The sequence below is a fragment of the Canis aureus genome, chromosome 23, assembly GCF_053574225.1.
Source record: "Canis aureus isolate CA01 chromosome 23, VMU_Caureus_v.1.0, whole genome shotgun sequence".
In the NCBI taxonomy this organism is placed as follows: domain Eukaryota; kingdom Metazoa; phylum Chordata; class Mammalia; order Carnivora; family Canidae; genus Canis; species Canis aureus.
The window spans coordinates 30990977-31013757 of record NC_135633.1 but is presented as its reverse complement, the minus strand read 5'-3'; the positions used below and the strand labels follow the sequence as shown (position 1 = coordinate 31013757).

The window sequence follows — 22781 nt, the reverse complement described above, 5'->3', positions numbered from 1 at the left end:
TTTTTAAGTGTCCAGGTCAGTAAGTGGTAAGTACTTCCACATTGTTATGCAACCAATCTCCAGAACTCTTCTCATCTTACAAAACTGAAACTCTCCCCAAGTTAAAAATTCTACATTTCACCTTTCCCCTGCTTCCCAACACCCCCCTTTCTACTGTCTGTATGAATTTGACTTCTCCAGGTAACTCACATAAATGCAATCATATAGTACTTGTCTTTTTGCGAGTGGGTTTTGCACTTAGGATAATGTCTTTAAGGTTCATCCGTGTTAAAACACATGTCAGAATTTCCTTCCTTTTTTATGGCTGAATAATATTTCATTGACTATTTATGCCACATATGTTTATTTCATCCATCAGTAGACACCTTGGTTGCTTCCACCTTTTGGCTGTTGTGGTTAATGCTGCATGAACCTGGATGTACAAGTACTCTTCCAGGACTCAGCTTTCAATTCTTTAGGATATATATCCAGAAGTAGAATTGCTGGATACTCTGGTAATTCTGTTTTCAATCTTTTGAGAAACTCCCATACTGTTTTTTCATTATGGCTGTACCATTTTACAACCGTGCACAAGAGTTACTGTTTCTCCACATCTTTGCTAATATTTGTAATTTTTTAGTAGTACCATCCTAATGGCTGTGAGGTAGTATCTCATTGTGGTTTAGAGTGGGGGGGAGTGAGCTTCGAGTTTGTTTGGTTTGGGTTTGTTTGTTTGTTTGTTTGTTTTAGAGGGGGAGGGGCAGAAGGAGAGAGAGAATCCAAAGCAGGTTCCATGCCCAGTGCAGAGCCCAATGCAGGGCTTGATCTCGCAACCCCTGAGATCATGACCTGAGCTGAAATCAAGAGTTCAATGCTTAACCAACTGAGCTACCCAGGCACTCCTCACTATGGTTTTTATTTATATTTCTATAATGATTAGTGATGTTCAGCATCTTTTCATGTATTTTTTGGCTATTTGTATATCTTTAGAGAAATATCTATGTAGGTCTCTGCCCTTTTTTTTTTTTTTTTTAATCTGGTTGGTTTGTTGTTGTTGTTGTTGCTGTTAGGTTGTAGAAGTTCTTTTTATATTCTGGATATTAACACCTTGCCAAATATGATTTACAGATCTTTCCCCCATTCTGTAGATTGCCTTTCACTCTGCTGATTGTGTCCTTTGGTGCAGTTCAATTTATCTATTTTTATTTTGTTCCCTGTGCTTTTGGTGTCATGTATTTAAAAAAAAATCATTGCCAAATCCAATGTCCGGAAGCTTTTTCTCTGGTGTTTTCTTCTCAGAGTTTATAGTTTTAGCTCTGAGGTCTTTTTGTTAAATTTTTATATATGGTGTCAGGTAAAGCTCTAACTTCCATTTTTGTGCATATGCATATCTAATTCTCCCAGCACCATTTGTTGAAAATACTGTCCTTTTTCCCATTGAATGGTCTGAGCACCTGTGCTGAAAATCACTAGATCATATACATGAAGGTTATTTCTGGGCTCCATATTCTATTCTATTGGTGTAGATGTCTATCTTTGCGCCAGTACCACATTTTTAATTACCATAGCTTTGTAATAATATGTTTTGAAATCAGGAAGTACGAGGCCTCTCACTTTGATCTTTGTTTGCAAGATTATTTTGGCTATTTGGGCTTCTGTCTGTTTGATGACTTTTTTTTCTTTTTTTTTTAGCAATTTGACTATGATATCCCTTGAGATGTTTTTCTTTGGGCTTCACTTAGCTTTCTGATTCTATTTGTTGTTCTTTTTGATCTAGTACAGCAAAATTTCTACCAATATTTTTTCAAGTTTTTTTTTCTGCCCCATTCCATCTCTGCTTTCCTTCTATTCCTCACATTAGACCACTTGATACTGACCCATACATCACTGATACTGTAGTATCAATGATACTATTCATTTTTTAAAAATCTGATTTCTTCTCTGTGCTCATTTTGGATAATTTTTTTAAATTGATTTTCCAGTTCTAGAATCCTCCCCCTTTTCACCTACCCCACAATTTTATTTACCTTTTTTAAAAAATAATTTTTGAGGGGATCCCTGGGTGTCTCAGTGGTTTGGTGCCTGCCTTTGGCCCAGGACGTAATCCTGGGGTCCCGGAATCAAGTCCCACGTCAGGCTTCTGCATGGAGCCTGCTTCTCCCTGTGCCTGTGTCTCTGCCCCTCTCTCTCTCTCTCTCTGTGTGTCTCATGAATAAATAAATAAAATCTTTTAAAAATAATAATAATTTTTGAGAGGTATTTGAAGTACAGTCAATGTGAATATACATCAAGTTTCCTCATGCCCCTTTGTGATCCATACTTTCTTCTACCTCATTCCTCAGGGACCACTGACAATATTTCTATCACTACATTAGTTATCATTTTCTACAATTTTGCTTGAGTGGAATCATATAGTATTTACTATTTTCCTTATTTCTTTCACTCAACATAATGCTTTTGGGATTCATCCATGTTGTTACATGTATCATTAGTTGTTCCTTTTTATTGCTGAGTAGTAATTCATTGTACCTTTATATCACAATTCTTATCCATTCTTATGTTGATGAGCACTTGGATTTAGTTTTAGCTATTACAAATTAGATACATTTGTACATAAATAGTCACTAACAAGTGTAGACATTTGCTTCATTTCTCTTGGGTAAATATCTACAAAACCAGGCCTAGGTGGTTTTATTGGTAAATTCTATCAAAAGGGTAACACAAATATTACCCAAATTCTTTCAGAAAATAGAAGAGGGGATCCTTTTGCAACTCATTATTTTTAAGGTGCAACTCATTTTTTGACACCAAAATAACCCTACTACCAAAACCTGACAAAGATTACAGGAAAGAAAATCAGAAGGTAATATTCCCTGTGGATATAGATGCAGAAATCTTTTCTTTTAAAAAAATTAGTAATCAAATCCAACTTAAAAATATATATTTAATATGTATGTGTGTTCCCTAATATGTATTTAAATATAGTAGGGAGTGTATGTGTGTATATACATCATTAGGGATAATAGTTCATGATAAAGTAGTGTTCATCCTAGGAATGCAAGATTGGTTTTACATTAAGAAGCCAACCAGTGTAATTAATCACATCAAGATCATAAGGAGAGGGGTGCCTGGGTGGCTCAATCAGCTAAGTGTCAAGTGTCTTACTCTTGATTTCCACTCAGGTCATGATCTCAGGATTGTGAGATCGAGCCCCGAGTTAGGCTCTGCACTGGGCATAGAGCCTGGTTTACATTCTCTCTCTCTCCCTCTCTCTCTCCCTCTCCTTCTGCCCCTCCTCCCTCCCTTTCTCCTTCTCTCCCCTTCTCTCTCTATCCCTCTCTCTTCTATCCCCCACCTCTCTTTTTAAAAAAGGAGAGAAAATAAGGAGAAAAACAATGTAATCATCACATTAGTAGGTGCAGAAAAAGCATTTATCAAAACTCAATGCCTCTTCATAAAAATTTTCTTAGCAAACTGTAAATAGAGGAGAACTCCTTCAAATTAATAGCAGACTGCTAAGGATAACCTACAGCTAATATTATACCTAACAGAGAAATATTAAACATATTCTCATAATACTAAGGACAAGGACAGAATACCTGCTCTCACTTCTGCTCAACATTGTACAGAGGGGATGCCTAGGTGGCTCAGTGGTTGAGTATCTGCCTTTGGCTCAGGGTGTGATCCCGGGTCCGGGGATAAGTCCCACATTGTGCTTCCCTGCATGGGGCCTCTGCCTCTCTCTCTTGAATAAATAAATAAAATCTTAAAAAAAAAAAAAACATTGTGCAGGGGCTATAGCCTGTCCAATAAGGAGACAAAAAATGTAAGAGGCACAAAGATGAGAAGGGAAGACATAACACTGTCTCTACTTGCAGGTAACTTGATGGTTTATATAAAAATTTTAAAGAATCTAGAAAACAACTATTATAATGAAGAAGTGAATTTAGCAAGGTCACAGGATAAAGGATTATTATATGCAAATTAATTTTTACATACTAGCAGCAAACATTTGGAAAATGGACTTTAAAAAAATTCTCCATATAATGATGCCAAAAAAACATGGACTGCTTAGGAATAAAAAAAGATACACAAGACCTCATCACCGAAATCACTATCAAACACTTCTGAGGGAAACTAAAGACTTAAATATGGAGAGTGATATGCTATAGTTATGAATTGGAAGACCCAATATTATTAAAATGGCAAATCTTCCCAAATTGATCTATAGCTCCAATGCAGTCCAAATAAAAATCCCAGCTAAGCTTTTTCATAGAAATTGAGAAGCTAACTCTAAAGTTGATATGCCACTCCAAACAACTTAGAATAACCAAAATGATTTTTTTAAAGAACATGATGAAGTTGCAAGATTTATACTACCTGATTTCAAGACTTGCAAACAACCAAACTTTGTCTTTCTTTGTCTTTCTTCTTTAAGACCATGTTGTATTGATGAAAAGGTAAACATACAGAGCTCACTAGAACAGAATAATGAGGTATGTGTGTGTGCACACACACATGCATGTGTTGACAAAGGTGCCAATAGGGACTGAAAGGCTTTTCAACAAATGGTGCTGGAACAGCTGGATATCCATATAGGAATTAAGAAAAAAAAAAAAAAAAACTTTATTGTTACCACACTACTCAAAATTAAATGTGTTTAGAGACCTAAATCTGATTCTATGAAATGTCTAGAAGAAAACATCTTTGTGATCTTCGGGTAAGCAAAGATTTTTATCATAGGATACAAAGGAATCATAAAAGAAAATAAATTGATAAAGTGCTGAACAAAATTAAAACTTTTGTTCTTAAAAAAAAAAACTTTTGTTCTTCAAAAAGCCCCATTAAGAAAACAAAAAGCCAAGTCACAAAATATGAGAAAATACTCAAATATATCTGACAAAGGATTTATTTCTAGAAAATATAAAGCACTATTATAACTTAAGACAAACAACCCAATTTTTTTTTAATGGGCAGAAGATTTGAATAGACATTTCACCAAGAAAAGATACAGAAATGGCAAATGCAAAGATGTCAAATCACTAGGGAAATGTAAATTAAAACCTCTGAGTTTTGCTTCATCTCCACCAGAATGGGTAAAATAAAAAAGACTGACAATGCCAAATGTTGATAAATGGTGTGGCCTTACTGCTCCTGATATTCACGTTACATAGGTGCTCTGGAAAAAAAGGGATAATGCTTTACAGTTTACAAAACACTATCACGTTAGTTACCTCAGGCAATCTTTGAAATAATCTCATAGAGCTACATCTTTAAAAAAAAAAAAAAAAGATTTTATTTATTTATTTATTTTAGAGACAGCACAAGTAAGGGGAAAGAGAGAGGGAGAAGCAGACTCCCTACTGAGCAGGGAGCTGTATGCGGGCTGGATCCCAGAACCCTGAGATCACAACCTGAGCTGATGCTTAACTGACTGAGACATCCAAGAACCCTTTTTTCTTTCTTTCTTTCTTTTTTTTAAATTTTTAAGTAATCACACCCAACATGGGGCTCAAACACACAATCCCAAGATCAAGAGCCACATGCTCCACTGACTGAGCCAGCCAGGTGCCCCTCATAGAATTACTTCTGAGTGAGGACTTGGGAGAGAGAACCATCATCTCTGCCTAGCATAGACATAAAGATGTCTGTTTGGATTACTATCATGAAAGAGTATTTACTGAGGCTAATAATAACCAATCTTTTATCTATTCCTTTTTTCATTTATGGGGGAACCTCTCATATTGTACAATAAATTAAGCACTTCAGAGATTAAACTAGGAATTATTTATTTTTTACTGTAGTTGCAGCCACTGTTCTTCCTTCAAGTACTGGATATGCATTCTGGCTAAAATGACTACAGTTCTCAAAATCTGGCTTTTCCACTGAGCAAAAATAAGTAACTCCTCAAAGTAGTAACTATTGCCAAGGAAGGAGTTTTGAACTGACACCGTGAAGATGAGCAAAGTCCTTTTTGTCTTTGGGGACCAGTTAGCTTCTCCGGATTTATTTTTGCCCTCCAGTTTTTAGGGCCTCATTTCAGATTCCAGACCTTCTCTGTCTTCCTATTTCAAGGAGGCTGTTAAACCTGCAACAGGTGATACATTGTGGTGAGTCACATGCGTCCAAAAGCCGTAATTCTGGGGAAGGGTGGGGGGCAGGGGAAGTGAAGTGTCAAGTGATGAGATTCCAGACTCAGTGCATCACTGACCCTGCAGCGATACTCTGCAGAAAGATGGTGGGTACAAAGTAAAATCAGAAATGGCAAAAGAGAACTTACCTTTGATTAGTCATTTGTAAGAGGTCTTAGTGACTCATTCACCCAGTAGCTTTGATTGACCAGAGACAGAGAATATTACAACTTCTAGTTTCACTCATTTCATATATATAACTTTGCTCCAAAACCACAACGAGAAGGCAAGCTCAAACTTGCAGCCAGAAGGCCTTGAGATGCAAAGATCACCTCACCTCTTAGAGATTAGGAGACAGCATTTTCTGCATTTTCTTCCCTCACTGGAAGGATCCCTGTGGAATGGGTTAAATGCAGAAGGATGGTCCACATGACCTCTTAAGATTGCCAGTGACAGTTACAGAGCTAAATGGTGGTTAATTTACTTACAACCATTTGTGTATTCGCTTTCTTTAAATAGGAACAGATCCATTAAAATCAAACTGGGCTCTTCATCATGAAGGTACTAGGAGTAGGGTGGAAAAGAGTGAAATGTGGTGTCGTGTGGTACATAAAACTATATGGAAAAATGCCAAAGTGCTATTGCCAAATAAAGTGATGAGGAAAACTAGGAAAGCATTCCTTTAATTTAATTTTATTTACATTTGTTTTTATTTAAGTTCAGTTTGCCAACGTGTAGTATAACACCCAGAGTTCATCCCATCAAGTGCCCTCCTCAGTGCCTGTCACCCAGTTACCCCAACCCTCCTGCCCACCTCCCCTCTGCTACCCTTTGTTTGTTTCCCAGAGTTAGGTATCTCTCATTGTTTGTCTTCCTAATTTTTCCCACTCAGTTCCCCTCCTTTTCCTTATACCTTTCACTATTCCTTATATTCCACATATGGCTTGAAACCATATGTTTGTCCTTCTCCGGCTGACTTCACTTAGCAGAACACCCTCCAGTTCCATCCACGTTGAAGCAAATGCGTATTCGTCCTTTCTGATGGCTGAGTGATATTCCACTGTATACATAGACCACATCTTCTTATCCATTCATCTGTCAATGGGCACCGAGGCTCCTTCCACAGTTTGGCTATTGTGGACGTTGCTGCTGGAAGATAAGGGAGAGGCTTCTGGTCCGTGTGAAGATGGGAGTGCCACAAGAGGTGATGCGCTGGCGCCCCCACCAGCTGGCGTTCCCTGGCGTGGGACCGAGAGGCAGGGGCTGCTGGCTGGAGGGAGCGCCTTCTCTCACTCGCCGCCTCCACGTCCTCCGGGGAGCCCCCGCTCACTGTGCAGCATCTCCCCGCACAGCTCAGCTCGTCCATTGGCTGTTTTTCTCGTGTGATGTGTGAGGGTCATACCTGTCTCTCAGAACCACGAAGGGGATTCAAAATGACCTTGTGTGTGGTGTGCCCGGCACAGTCCCGTGCGTGCTGCTTTTATGAGGCCTCTGGCCAACCCCAGCCTGCAAGAGAAGCCTCTCTCTCTCAGGATCCACCCCTTTCAGGTCTTCGTCTCAGGAAAGCGGCTCAGGACACCATGGTGACATAGACCTCGGTAAAGGTGGACATGGAAATGGTAAAGGCCACAGAAGTCACGAGTGTCAGAATTCCACTCGGGATCACTGCTAAAGAGGGGACACACCGTAGCAACGGCTTTGAGCAGAGCCAGTTCTACTGCCATCTGTCTGTCCGAGTGCATGGCTTTTGGCAATCGTTTCCCTTGTGTAACTCCTTTAAGCTCATTCTTGAAGCAGCAGCCCACGCCCCTCCACACAGGGCACGGCACCATGCCAGGGCACGGGAAGGGTTCCCTGCCCCCCAGGGGCGCAGGGCCGGGTGGAAGTGCTGGACCCAGGCCCCGACAGCTCTAACACGAGGCAGAACAAGTGTTTTGGTGGAAGTACAGCCTGCGGTGGGAGCAAAGGGAAAGGAGGAGGCCTGTAACAACTTTGTGGAGCTAAAAGGCTTTTTTTGATATTTTGTGTAAGATTCTGATGCCTCAATGAAGCGTTCCAGAGAAAGGTAAATAAGACAGGTCCAGCCAAAGACCAGGTGGGACACATTTAGGGATGAGTGAGTAGCTCCGGGAGCTCAAGAGGAGGATGCCAGGGCAGCATCACGTCGGAATGTGAGCTGGTGGGTCCCAAAGGGGAAGGGTTTCAATCTACTGACCAGAGCATAGGCCAAGCTCAGGAAACAGGATGGCAGCACCGACACTTTATTTATTCATTTATTTATATATTAATTTGCTTGTCCATTCAACAAACCTTTATTCATCATTCTCCATGTGACAGCACTAGTCCAGGTGCCAGAGAGAGAACAGTGATAAGACAGTTTCTTTCCTGGAGGAAATCTCGGTCTGGGCGGGAAGACAAGTGCTGGTGGTACATAACACAGATAACACTTGCTCCCTGCTCCAAGTTGAGCAAGTGATTGATTACGCTTGGAGGTAGAGGAGGGTGAGAAACAGCTTTAGAAGATGTGCTGGGGTGCCTGGGTGGCTCAGTTTGTTAAGCATCTGCCTTTGGCTCAGGTCACAATCTCAGGGTACTGGGATCAAGCCCCATGTTGGGCTCCCTGCTCAGTGCGGAGCCTGCTTCTCCCTCTGCTGCTCCCACTGCTCACATTCTCTCTCTCTCTCAAAATCTTTTTTTTTTTTTTTAAGATTTTATTTATTTATTCATGAGAGAGAGAGAGGCAGAGACACAGGCAGAGGGAGAAGCAGGCTCCATTCAGGGACTCTGGGTCTCCAGGATCACACCCTGGGCTGAAGGCGGCGCTAAACCCCTGAGCCACCTGGGCTGCCCTCAAATAAAATCTTTAAGGAGAAAAAAGATATGCCTTTTGTGCTGAGTTTGAAGGACAAATAGGAGCAGGAGCTTGCCAGATTGAAGTAGGAAGCCTTTCAGACAGCATGAACAATGTGACAGAGAGCCTGGAGGCTTAACTGCAAGGGGCTCACTGGGAACAAGGGAAGTTTGGCTGAGTGGATCCAGGAATGGGGAGGGGAACAGGGACAAGAGATTGGGGAGGTGAGTTAGAGCTGGAATACAGCTCAGGCCTAAAGGCAGTGGGACAGTGTTGACAAAGTGTAAGCTGGCCAGTCAGGAAAGTAAATGTCTGTAGGACGTAGAGGGGATCAGAGAGGTCCTGGTGGGTGGTAGGCAGACTAGGCCTTTGATTTATGCAGAAGAAAAACCAGGAGGACCTCAACTGGGATGGATTCAATAGGCCCTGAAAGGATTATCGAGTGAAAGATTATAATGTGGGTAACTCCCAGGTTCCCGGCTTGAGTGACTGGTGCATTCAGGGAGAGTCAAGAAGAGGATGAGTTCATCCCTGAATCAGGTTAAGGTTTGTTTTTTTGTTTTTGTTTTTTTTTTTTTTAAATTTTTATTTATTTATGATAGTCACAGAGAGAGAGAGAGAGAGGCAGAGACACAGGCAGAGGGAGAAGCAGGCTCCATGCACCGGGAGCCTGACGTGGGATTCGATCCTGGGTCTCCAGGATCGCGCCCCGGGCCAAAGGCAGGCGCCAAACCACTGCGCCACCCAGGGATCCCTAAGGTTTGAATAAAATTACGTGAAACGTGAAACGTTGAGCAGGGTTTAAGGTTACTATTCTCCCCATCCCACCTTAAGACCTCCAGGCGCTCCCCAGCTCTCAGCAGCCCCAGCCTGGCCCCTCCACCGCCCCCTCTTCAGTCTTGTGTCCTAATGGACCCAGCCTGAGCAGCTTGCAGTCCCTTTCCCTCACTGTGTTGTGCCCCTTCTTTGTTCCTCTAACTAAAACGTGTTTTCCCTCCTCTTGCCTTGTGCCTGGCCAATTTTGAGACTCACTCAAAGGTAAGATCTTTGAAGAAGGCTTCCGTGACATTCTGTACCACCACCGCCAGGGAGGGTTCATATAAATCTGTCAAGAGCTGAGTACTCACCCACTTGATTGTCATGATTTGTATGTGTGTCACCTCCTCCACCACTATGTCCCCCAGGGCAGGAGGCATCTGTGTTATCCATTGTGCCTGGCCCAGATGGAAAATAGGACATCAGTAAACATTTGTTAAATGAACAGGTCTCCATGGAGATGTCCAACCTTAAATGTGCCATTGGCTCTCCCATCCTTTTTCCCAAGCACTCCATTATCTAAAGGATCTAGGTCCGTGGTGCTTGGCTTGGTTGTGTGTGTGAAATAGAAAAGAAAAGGAGAAAGAACACGGAAGCCTACAGAGGAGGGCCACTGAAGGTTTGGGAACTGAAATGGAACTCCCCAATGGTCAAGAATGCCAGTTTACCAGAGAGCCTGGTCTAGACACCTGTTCCCTTCCTCTTTCTAAACTACTGGGCCCTATTTTCTATCACCATCTGGTGGCCGCATCCATAAATAACAAACTCCCCAGGAGCTAAAAGAACTTGTTGAAGGCATAAGTTCCAACAGATTGGCCTCAGGGGGCTACAAGCTCCTCACCTGTCCCAGCTGCAGCATGAAACTTTGTATGTATACAAGATTTGCCTCATACTAGTAAGAAGTGCCAAGAACTTTTCATCAGATTCTTGAAGAAGCTTATAGCTTCCAGAAGTCTGAGAATCACTACTATAAAGGATTGTTCTAGAACAGTGATTCTTTTTTTCCTCAAGTGAAATCCTGTGAAGAATCATAAAGTGAGAGAGAGAAAAGCTTATCTGCATCCTTAGTTGCTCAGAACCTCACCTTCCACAGCACCTACCTACACACAACACAGAATCCAGTTTGAAAACCACATTCATAAGGCCAGTGACTTCTGGAGCTTCAAAGCCAGATGAACCCCAGAGAGCCAATGAGTCCCATCAGGCCATGCCTTCTGGTGGGGCCTGAGTGAAGGTCATAGAGATATTCGTAGTGGTAATGGAGCTCACACAAATCCTTCCAGTCCCGGGTCTTTTTTTACTCTTGAGTCTTGCCTTATTTCCCAAAAATCTACACTTTAAAACAGTAATAATCAAAACTTTTTCTGTCTATAACATAGTTCCCAAACAGGAAACCATTTTTTTAAAGATTTTATTTATTCATGAGAGGCACAGAGAGAGGCAGAGACATAGGCAGAGGGAGAAGCAGGCTCCCTGCAGGGAGCCCGATGTGGGACTTGATCCCGGGACCCTGGGATCACGCCTTGAGCCAAAGGTCAACCACTGAGCCACCCACGTGCCCCCAAACAGGAAAATATTTTTCCTATAAAATTTTAGTCTTCTGGAAAGAGATATTTCCCCCTGCTACCTGTGTCTCAACAAACCATAATACCAGACAGAAAATAAGTGTATAGTTTACATTTGAACAGCTCTTTACAACTCACAACATCCACAGCCAGTAGCTAATTTATTCTACAGTGGGGAAACTGACACTCGGGTAAAATGAGCCAGTTGCTAGCTTGGGACACCAGTTCAAAGGTTCTTTCCACTGTCTCACAGCCTTCATATACAAACGTGCACATTCTGTGGTACCTAGAGCAACGAACAGGCAGGTGCTATGGCTGCTGTGCTTCTTTATTTGGAGGGGTGAGGGGTGAGGGCAACGTCTGCTAATCACAGCTTTCTGGGGTGAGGGAAGATAAAGGCTAACACTGATTGAACATCTATATATTGGATATACTGGAGTCTCATTTCTAAACAACATTCAGAGTATGTTTTTTATCACCGTTTTTGCAAATGCATTAACTAAAACTCGGAAAGAGAAAGTGGCTCGTGCAAAGTCACACAGCTAGTAAACCAAGATAAAGCTCAGGCCTGCCGGCCTCCCTGGCCTGGTTTCTACACCAACCAGCCACATGGGGCTTTGAACATGCCAGCTTGCCTCCCTGGGTGGGCAGTCCTGGCCCCCTCTAACCTGTTCCGTCCTTCTTCCCCTTCTTCTCTCTCTCAGGAGTGCCAGCTTCTCTCAGGGCACCAGGGCCTCCTTTCTCATGAGGAGTGACACAGCTGTACAGAAACTTGCCCAGGGCAACGGACACTGCGTCAACGGGGTCAGTGGTCAAGTCCATGGCTTCTATAGCCTCCCCAAGCCAAGCCGGCACAATACGGAATTCAGAGACAGTACCTACGACCTGCCCCGGAGCCTGGCCTCCCACGGCCACACCAAGGGCAGCCTCACTGGCTCTGAGACAGATAACGAGGATGTATACACCTTCAAGACACCCAGCAACACCCTGTGTCGGGAGTTCGGGGACCTCCTGGTGGACAATATGGAAGTGCCAGCCACCCCGCTCTCAGCCTACCAGATCCCTAGGACATTCACGCTGGACAAGAACCACAATGCCATGGCGGTGGCCACTCCTGGGGAATCGGCCGTAGCTCCCCCGCCCCGGCCTCCCAAGCCAAGTCAGGCAGAAACTCCTCGGTGGGGCAGCCCTCAACAGAGACCTCCAATCAGCGAAAGCAGCAGATCTGTCTCTGCCGCGGCCACCATCCCCAGGCGCAACACCCTCCCAGCCATGGACAACAGCCGACTGCACCGAGGTTGGTATAAGCCCCAGCTGTGACCCTGAGGGGCAGCTTGGGAGCGCTCAGTAATTTGCCAGTCCTGGGTCATCCGTGCCAAGGAGACATGAGGCCCACCTGGGTCACTGATACTCGGAGGCATCTGGTACCCAAACCTGGTACTAGCTGGTCCTCCAGCACTGGAGGCTGCCGGCACATGCCCACGGTGCAAGAGTGTAGCAGACCCAGCCTGAGAGGGATTGCTGTTCTACTCAGGGAGAAAGAATATTCTCGGTTAACCACAACACAGCTTCTTATGGGTTTGGAAGTCCAAATCCTAGCATTTGATTCATTTTTATATAAATCAAATCAAAGACTGAAAAAATAAACTGAGAGGACCAGTTCGAACTGGAGCCAAACCTATGTGAACTAGCAGACTATTAAAACAAATTTTAAGCTACTAAATATTTTCTAAGCCACAAATGAATCTCTGGCTTAAATCTGGACTTCTCTCTGAAGTGTATAAATTTATTGTCACTAATTTCCCCTGAGCATGTTCCAACCTTGAATAAGCCTCCTCTGTTTGATGAAAAAGTACAGTAATATTAATTCCTTTCATTTTGCTTCGTGCTGTATAGCTCGCAAAGTCTGCTCCTACCCGTTCTGTTGTCTAAGCCACATAGTGACCCTGAGAGTGTGGTGGGACAGAGAGATCCTCGTTGTGTCCATTTCACACGAGGCCCATGGTTAAGAGACATATTCAGGGTTGCAGAGTCAGGGGCAGAGATGGGACTAGGACCTGGGACCTGAGTCTTGGCTCAGTATCTTTCAGTCCATCAACTATTGGATCAGTGACCTTGTGCTTTGGAATTGAAATGATACCGACATACATGAAACATGTCCTTACCCTTCAGAGAGCTCACATCTAGTTGGAAAAATAAAACCAACATATGTAAATTAGTCAAGTGTCAGTATTCCTGTCGTGTTTGTAGAAGCTCTGGCAGGGATGAGCGGGACAGGCGTTGAGTGCCATAGGAGTTAGAGGAGAGAGGGGTACGAGGGAAGAGTAGTTACAGAGGGATCCTCCGTAGGTGCCAACACTGGAGGCAGAACTAGGAGCCCGGGAGGAAGTTTCGAACTGAGGAATGAAGTGATAAAAGTATTACTTTATCAGTTGGGGTTGAGAGTAGCGTCTTCTGGAGTATCTATCAGACCCTGAGCAACACTGCTGAGGGTTTGGGGAAGTATTAGCACATGAATCTTCTCTCTTCTCTCCTAGCTTCTTCCTGTGAGTCCTATGAGTACCCCCAGCGTGGTGGAGACAGTGCCGGCCGGTCTGCCGAGTCCATGAGTGATGCGGTCAGTGCTTTCCTGGTGAGTGGGGGTGAGCCAGGGGTCCTCAGGCCAGCCCAGGTGGTTAAAGGTCACACCTCAGAGAGTGAAAAGTACAGAGTGATGGCATCTCCCTCTTAGGCCCCTGCCTAGTTTCTGGTCTCCGTCCAGATGCCTGGGTTGGGTTTTCAGAAAGTAAGATACCACTGGGGTCTGGGGTGAAGAAGAGAGTGTGCTTGGGGGAGCTAGACCACAAGGCTCTCCACGTTGGTAGGTTAGTCGAATGGGTCTAGAATGCAGAGGACCCAGGCTCTGGGATGGGGCACTGAGGCAGCATGCTTTCTCCCTGAGGCTCCACCCGGAGGAGGGCCGCAGTGTGGGATTCCCAGTAGGGGCGGTGCTCAGAGGCAGTCTTGGTGGCAGAAATCCAGTTGCGTTCAGAATCCCAGGCTGCCCTCTGCAGGGGCTGACCATGCTCTCCAAGCCAATTAGGGCCTGGCATCACGCCTACTGGAATGACAAAAATTGGGTAACCACAGCAGAGGCAGCTTCCTTGGGTGTGTGGACAGACAGGGCAGGAGCTGGAGCAAGGCTGTGGGCAGGGTGACTATATTGTACAACTTGGTGGCAGGTCCACCTGCAGCTGGTGATCACCCTGAAAGCTGGACTAGGGGAGCATGCTGGCCCACCCTACTAGCCAGGGCCGAGGCTTCTCCAGGGCTCCCTGCCCTGCTCGGGCTTCAGATGCCAACCCGCTAATGCTAACCCCTGAGGTGAGGTGCGGGTCCTAAATCAAACCCATGCCATCTGTGGCCTGTGCCACCCCCAGCCTCGTCAGGCCCCCAGAAATCCTTGTGGGCCCAGCCACCAGGGGTCTTTTATGCTAGAGGATTATTGTAAACTTCACGTGGGCCCCAAGGGATCGCCGAAACTAGAAGGGACCCACAGACCTTGTTTCTTTCTGCCTCCCCCTGTGCTTCCTTGCTTGGGTTTCTCAGGGCCTGCCTTAGTAGCTTCCCAGGGCAGCTGACCCCGATATAACTCTCCTCGCCCTGCATACAGATTCTCCCCGCCTTCCTGCTGCTTGTTAGTTACTGCTGCATTTCCCCCTCTCCCTCCCAGCCAGGGAAAACAGTTGTGGGCCGCTCAGAGAGCTCCAATTCTGAGGACAACTACGTGCCCATGAATCCGGGGTCCTCCAACCTAATGGCCACGGAGCGGGCAGGTGACAATTCCCAGAGTGTCTACATCCCCATGAGTCCAGGACCCCATCACTTTGAGGGACTTAGCTACCCCTCCACAGCCCTTTCTATGCACCGGGGCTCCAGCCGAGGGAGCGAGATCCAGCCACCCCCTGTCAACCGCAACCTCAAGCCTGACCGGAAAGGTAAGTCTCCTCTTTCCCCTGTCCCATGTCTGGACGGGGTACAGGAACTGTTTGCATTCATATAGGGAACATTCCTTGCAGGGAAGTGTTAGCCTCTGGAGCCTAAGCACCCCAAACTCTCACACACATGCATGCACACTCAGATTCACTCCAGTGGCCAAGCAGCCTAGGGACTGGCAGCTGGAGTGGCCTGGACGGGCCGGAGTGCAGGTAGACATCAGAAGGAGAGGACGTAGTCAGGTTCCGGCTCTGCCACCCGGGGTTAGAAGCAAACCATTCTGTGTTTGAGCCTTGGTTCTCATCTGAGAAACATGAATACTTGCCTCACAGAGCACTGAGGAACACAGATGATGTGTCTAAACGTGCCTTGTGAGGTCTAACATGTTTCTGGAGGACATGGGGTGAGTTTAGAGTGGGGCCGGGCCGGAACGGACAGAGTGGTCTGCTAGAAGGTATGCTACGCCCTGATAGAAAGGCGTGAGCTCTCAAACCAGGTACCTGTGTGTTAGAATCCTTATTCAGCACCTCCTAGGGTGGGACCTTGGATAAATCATTTCAGTTTCTTAGGTGAAATGGGCATAGGTTTATTTAGGGTTTATTGAGGAAGAAAGTGTCTAGGACACTGCCTCTGCCACGCAGCAGGTGTTCAGGAAAGTTAGACCCATGCCCCTTGCACTTAGACCAGGAAGCAGTGCTGCAGTTCAGACTCCAGGTCCGCTGGGCCTCCCTAGGGACTGGCTGCGGGCCGGGGCCCGGGGCAGGAATTCAAAAGGAGAAGTAAAGTGATCAGGCAGGATGAGCACCCCTGACCCCTAGGTCTGATCAACAGAGAATTCAGATCGTAGCATTTGAAATGAAGCCTTTAGGGCCTTGACCTTCCTCCACTGCAGGCTCGACAGCCGTGGTCCAGGAGTGGCAGGGATAGGCATCGTGACCTTCTCCACTTCAATTATTGTCTCTTGTTTTTATATATAGTCACACATCTGGGAGAACAATCTGTTGTCAGACTCTGTGTCCCCATTTTGGATTCTGAAAATACGATTCTTACAGTAAATGCTTGGAAAGAACATACCATTCAGAATCTGAAGCTGTGACATCAAAGCCTGTCAACAGAGGCAGAGATCACAGAACCTGCTAGACCTCAGTTTCCCTCTGTAAAAGTGGGAATACAAATACATTTATGAATATACTTGTGTGTTACGTGTGTGTGTGTGTGTGTGTGTGTGTGGCATTATCATCTGTGGCTGAGCATTTGACTTTCTCTTCCTGCTCCAGTAAAGCCAACACCACTTGACCTGAGAAACAACACTGTCATCGATGAGCTCCCCTTCAAGTCACCTGTTACCAAGTCTTGGTCTAGGGCCATGTGAGTGTCCATGTGGGGAAATGGAAGTTTGGAACGGGGTTGTCAGGGCTGAGGCGGGAGAGCTGCGTCCTGACACGAATGCCGTCGGTAGCTGAGCGGTCTCTTGGGGCTTGGTGTCCTTGTCTGTGAGGGGGGCATTGACTGCACCTGGCCCGTATCAGATCTGACAGTGGAGAGTGGTGCTCCGAGGGCGGGGTCTGGGTGTGAGGAGCCTGAGTTCACTGTCTTCTCTCCCCACAGCCACACCTTCAACTGCAGCCCCTCCCAGTACTGCCGTCCCATCTCCACCCAGAGCATCACCAGCACGGACTCCGGAGACAGCGAAGAGAACTACGTCCCTATGGTGAGTCCACGGGTGTGACTCCCACCGGAGCACCCAGGAGCCATCTCAGGTCCCCACTGGTTGTAATTCCTTTGCTTCTGCAATCCTTCTCACACACACGTGGTGTGTGACATGGTGGAGAGGCAGTGCTGTGGGGACACACTGGCAGGATGAGCAGTCAGACCAGGCTGGGGAGATGTACAGGAGGAGGAGGCTTATTTAGCTAGGGCTACAGGTGGAAGTTGGGCTGGATCCAGATCACAAATGACCCCAAATACTGCCTTGGGGAGTTTGGACTTTGCCTGGGGACCACAGGGGGCCACTTAGATGGGTGCCTTAGAATCATCACTGGGAGCCTATAGAGAATGCTTAGAGCACCCTTCAAAGTTATAAAAGACCTCTTCATTTCTTACTGTGCTATTCCCATGACCACGAGCAAGAATGTGAGTGTAAGCATTTATTGAGTTATGTCCTCAGTGGTGGGGGCACATGTAACACGGCGCATGGTGGCAGAGGCCATGAGAAATCAGCACATGAGGATTCTTCCTTGAGTTTTCCATTGAAAAGGGAGTAGCTGGGCAGCCCGGTGGCTCAGCGATTTAGCGCTGCCTGCAGCCCAGGGCGTGATCCTGGAGACCCGGGATCGAGTCCCACGTCCGGCTCCCTGCATGGAGCCTGCTTCTCCCTCTGCCTATGTCTCTGCCTCTCTCTCTTTCTCTCTGTGTCTCTCATGAATAAATAAATAAAATCTTTAAAATAAAAAAGAAAGAAAAAGAAGAGGGGGTAGCTGCCCAGCACCTGGTAGTTGCTGCATAATGAAAGAAGGAACCAACCCAACAATAAGCAGCCAAAAAATAGAACATAGGACTGTTGCCATTCACATCAGAATAGGAGTGCTGGAAAATTCTAGACAAGTTGGTCTTGATGCCTGGATGGAGACAGGACCTAGAGTGTATCCCTTGAAGAGGGGCTTCCATGTGACTGCCCCACTGGAGGCCAGGGAAGGGAGGTGCAGAGAAGCAGGTTTGGTGCAACCGAGACTTTCCAACATCCCGGGCGTAACGGAAATGTACAGCAGGACACCACAGGTTTGGGAGTCTGAAAACAGATCTGGTTCCCATCCCTGCTCACTGGCTCTACACCCCAAGGCAAGTCAGCTCACTTCTCTGAACCACAGTTTTTGCTTTAAAAAATAAGAATAAAAAACAAGAATAGTAGTTAATCCTACCTCCATCCCAGGATTGTTACAAGGGTTTCATGAGAACCTGGAAGTCCCTGGCCCAGTGCACTCCAGAAGTGTGTTTTTCCAAGGGTTAGTCCGTTTTCTAAACGTACTAATGGTTTTTCCCTCCTCTGTTCATAGCAAAATCCAGTGTCTGCGTCTCCCATTCCCAGTGGCACCAACAGTCCAGCCCCGAAGAAGAGCACGGGCAGTGTTGATTACCTGGCCCTGGATTTCCAGCCGAGCTCCCCCAGCCCCCACCGCAAGGTACGGGGTGGGGTGGGGGTGTCTGAGCACTCGGCCTCGTACCACTTGACCACTTTTCAGTTAGTATGGTTCTTACAGGGCTCACATGCCTCCTCTCAACGCACAGGCCTCGAGGTCTGTCGGACCTTCTCAGCCAGTCCCTCCTCCTTGTGCAAATGAGCAAATGGAGCTACCCCAGGAGCCATGGCCCGCTCAGGGTTACCGAGTGAATCAGTGACAGATCCGAGACTCAGGAATCCCTTGTCCCAGGCCTGAGCTTCTCTTCGAGATCACTGTCTAGGGGCCTCAACTGCCTTTGGGCCGGTCTAGACAGCGGGGCACTGCGAGTGCTCCCCTCTGACTGGCACTTGTTGGCACCCAGCAAATCCTTCACAGGGAGGTGGGTGGAGGCAGAGATGAAGGCCTGGGTCCCCTTGGAGCTGGGAACTCAGGAGTTGACCCAGGCTGTTGCAGAACCAGGAAGATGATGCAGTTTGGGCTTTAATAGCCACTTTCAGAAACAGGACACAGGCTCCTGAGGCAGCTCAGAAAGAGCCCCCACACCTGCCCCCCACCTTACTGATAACTCACAGCCACCTCCTCATTCTGTCCTCAGCCATCCACGTCATCTGTCACTTCCGATGAGAAGGTGGACTACGTTCAGGTGGACAAGGAGAAAACGCAGGCCCTGCAGAACACCATGCAGGAGTGGACAGATGTGCGGCAGTCCTCGGAACCTTCCAAGGGCGCTAAGCTGTGACTCAGTGGCCCCTGAGCCTGGGGAGGGGCCCGGAGGCAGCATCTCCAAAGCTGGCTCCTCCCATCTACCCGCCCCCTTCTCCCCTCCCGTTGCGCCCTCTACTCTGCCACTCTGGCCTTCAAAGCACTTGATGTCAGGGACCCTGAACCCTTCTCCTGAGAGGTGAGGGCCTGATTGAGGCACTCCCTCTGCCCACTCGGGCCCACCTTTGATTTTTATCAGTAATGGCCATGCCTCTACCCACCTTAGTTAGAGCTATTGCCAAAAAGCATCCTTCAGCCTCTTCCTGTCCTTTAGACCAGAATACCTACTAGGCGTGGAGAGGGGCTGGGGTTCTGAGCCAGATTCCACACCTCACATCCCGTCACGGCCCCCGAGCCCTCTTCCCTCCAGCTACTGGGCTACCTCTCCTTCAATCCCAGAAGATGCCACGTCGTCTCGCTGACCCAGGGAGCCCAGGACCAGCAGACCAAAGTGGACATGGACTTATTCCTCCTTGGCATTCTTGGTAGGGGAGAGGCAAGGCCTGGAAGATGGGAGTTGAGGTTAGCGATGGTCTTGAGGGACACAGGAAAGAGGTCCCAGGTGCACAAGGCGGGCGATCTGGGCAGTGCTCCCCCCTCCCATCACAGTGTAGCTGTTGGAGGTTGAAAGAAGCAGGAGGGGGATGGGTACCCACAAACCAGGAGCAGGGGGTGACCAGGGCCCCCAGAACTATGGAGCATACAGGCCCTCCTCCAGGGCGCACCCCGCCAGAGGCGGCTGGGCTAGGTGATGTAGGTGCAGTCGGGAGGTGGGTGCCGAGGGCAGGCAATGCACGTGGACTGGAGGGTTGTAGGGCTGTGGTGCGGAGGGTGCAGGGTGCGGGAAGTGCGTGTCTGCGAGACAGGCAGTTGGGGGGCAGGCAGATAATCGATGGGCAGGAGGCAGGATAGAGACCATGGAGGCAGCCTGGCGGCGCCTGGGGCTGCAGGCCGGAGGCTGGAGCGGAAAGTGAAGGAGCTGTGAGCGTGAGGGATGGCGGGGAAAGCAGTGCGGCCAAGTGGAATTGGGGGAGGGCCAGGGCTTCTGCCAGGAAGAGTGTGCTCCCAGGAGCCCGCCGTGTTTTCCCAGCTCATCTTACGTCTGCTGCTCCCTGGTTGGACTCAGATCTGGGGCAGGGTCATCACCTCAGCTGCGCCCTCCCCCACCAGGCACTTTGTACTGGGGGGGGGGGGGGTAGCCGAATCTCTTATGTTGATGGTTTTTGCCCAAATCCTCCAGGGTTGCAGAGGTTTCATCCAACCCTGGGGTGAACAGACCACCTCCCTTCAACCAAAAAAACCCTTCCCAGCACGTCTGAGGGAGGGGACTACAGCTCCCTTGGGCTCCTCAGAGCACACACCTGGCCATGTCATCTCCGAAGCCGCACTCTGGCAGAGACGATTTTCTCGCCAGTAGCCCTCTCTCAATCAGTTGAGCTCAACTCAGCGAGCATTTATTAATGGCTGCCGGGGCCCCGTTCTGGGAACACGAAAATTAATTAGTAATTAATCCGTGTGCCCGTGCACTTGAGAAGGTAGGGGCATGGGATGTTGGTGATGGCTGAGAGAGACCGGAAGTGAGGCTGCTTAGGAAGTTGGTGCAGATCAGGGGAAGGTGGGGTCTGGGGAAAGGAGATGCTGAGATGGGCCTTAGAAGCAGGAAGATGGAGTAGTTTTCCAGGGAAGGAGAGCGGGCTGGGGTCCAGTGGAGGAAGGACTGGGGCTGAGGGCAGTGGGCGACACCTTGTCCCTTTAAGGCCCTCTTGGAAGGGTCTCTGGGGCCAAGCTTTGGTGCCACCCCCAGCCCCAGTACACCCCGAGAGTATCTGCACTTCCTGAACGTTCCACAAGGTGAATGAAACTGGTTAGTCTTTAGAAAGTGTGTTCAAATCTAATGTCCAAGGAGGCCTCATTCCAGCTTTTGATTCCTGCAGCTCCCAAGCACTTAGGGTGGAGGTGGAAGGAGGTGTGAGGAAACTGGCCTATTAGAGGTAGAGACAGGCTCACAGGCTTCAAACTACTCGGTGGTCAGGTCAGTTTTAAAAACTGATCAAGGTCCCCGCCCCCCCCGCCCGGTGGCCTGGCAGGGGCAGAAACCCCAGACCAGGGCTGCCTTCCCAGCCGACGTGGCTCCTGTGAGGACTCACGGTGCCTGGGCCCACAGGAGCCAACACCTGTGAAAGGGGGGTTCGGCAGGCTCTGCAACCTTGGCCTCCGTGCGGAGGCTGAGCTGGTGGGCGGGAGAAGTCCCTCTCTCCTGAGGGTCTGGCTCACCAGGGATGGGCAGCACCCAGAGCATTAGTTAACCCAGTCCCCTCCCCGAGCCTGACTTTTTGAAACTCTTCAAGAAGCACAACCCTTCCCATTCTGGAGTGAGTGGAACAAGGGCTGGCCCCAAGCCCTGGCTGGTCCCCCCACCCCCCACATCCCATTGACAAGAGCTCTGGATGCAGACAGGGCAGAGGCAAGTTAGCACTTCGTCTGCAACCTGTGCGGGGGGGGCCCGGGCACCTGAGCCCTGAAGCTCCCTCCTCCTCGGGGCCGGGGCCAACATTGTGGGACTTTCCAAGGTCTCTGCCTGCCCGCTGGGGGGCCCCCCTGAGAGGCTGTCATGTGATAGTTGGTGGTGTGTATTCTTGTGTGTTGGTTATACATGTCTTGAAATCTAGCATCCTTTCGCACAGAATTGTCTATGTGTCGGGGAGAAAATGGGCCAGCAGCCCAGTCTTAGGTTCTCGCCCTGTGATACCATTTAAAATTGACATTTAATTTTTCAAATCACTGTTGGTGCCTAATCACTTAAGTTATTAATTTATTCTGTTTTCTTTAAAAAAAAAATTTGTAACATGTATTTATCCTGTGAGTAGGTCTGGGGTAGGGGTGGGAACGTGTTGCAGTGGGTCCTGTTTTTGCTGTGGTGACACATGGTACAGGCCTGGAGCTTGCAGGTCCCTTTTTACTGTGGTGTCGGAGCGGGACAACAATAAAGTCCATTAGAAGTGACCAGAGAAGGCTGCTGGAGCCTGTGTCGTCTAAGGGGCTGGGGTGGGCGGGGAACCCACCTGCACATTCACGTGGGCTTAAACACGCACTTCCGGCAGGGCCCCAGGCTGTGTCCTTTCATTTTAATAGGAAGTAACCGGGCCCTTCTCTCCACTGGGAGCAAGGGTGGATCTCCCTTACCTCGGGATTGGTGTTCCTGATATAGGACATGGAAATTGTACCTTCTGCCCATTCATCTTAGAAGGCACGAGGGGTGTAGAGAGCTGAGCTGGACAGGGTCTGTGACAGTTGGGCCAAAACCCAACTCCTCCCCCTACAGCCCGGGCCGGCAGCCCTTGCAGCCCCCGGCCCAACACCACTGCCTTGCTGCCTGCCCCCCACCTGCTTTGCTCCCCCAGATGTACAGGCTTGGTGGAAAGGGCTCCTGTGTGCCTCACAAGCTCCAGCCATGGGATGGCGCCCAGGCGGGGTTGCTTCCTGCCCAAGTCTGTCCCAGTAGGGGCCACACCCCGGCCAGGTT

At 47.9% G+C, this 22781-nt stretch overlaps 1 protein-coding gene across 1 annotated transcript in view; it reads left to right on the top strand.

Annotated features, from left to right (window-relative positions):
- GAB2 (GRB2 associated binding protein 2) overlaps positions 1-22261 on the top strand; it is a 192404-nt gene extending 170143 nt beyond the window's left edge. Inside the window, exons 4-10 of the mRNA XM_077867207.1 lie at positions 12047-12639; positions 13880-13974; positions 15055-15319; positions 16595-16685; positions 16926-17028; positions 18371-18496; positions 19092-22261. Coding sequence (XP_077723333.1) covers positions 12047-12639; positions 13880-13974; positions 15055-15319; positions 16595-16685; positions 16926-17028; positions 18371-18496; positions 19092-19235 — 1417 coding nt within the window. The 3' untranslated portion in view covers positions 19236-22261. The remainder of the gene's footprint in view (positions 1-12046; positions 12640-13879; positions 13975-15054; positions 15320-16594; positions 16686-16925; positions 17029-18370; positions 18497-19091) is intronic.
- The last annotated feature ends 520 nt before the right edge of the window (positions 22262-22781 follow it).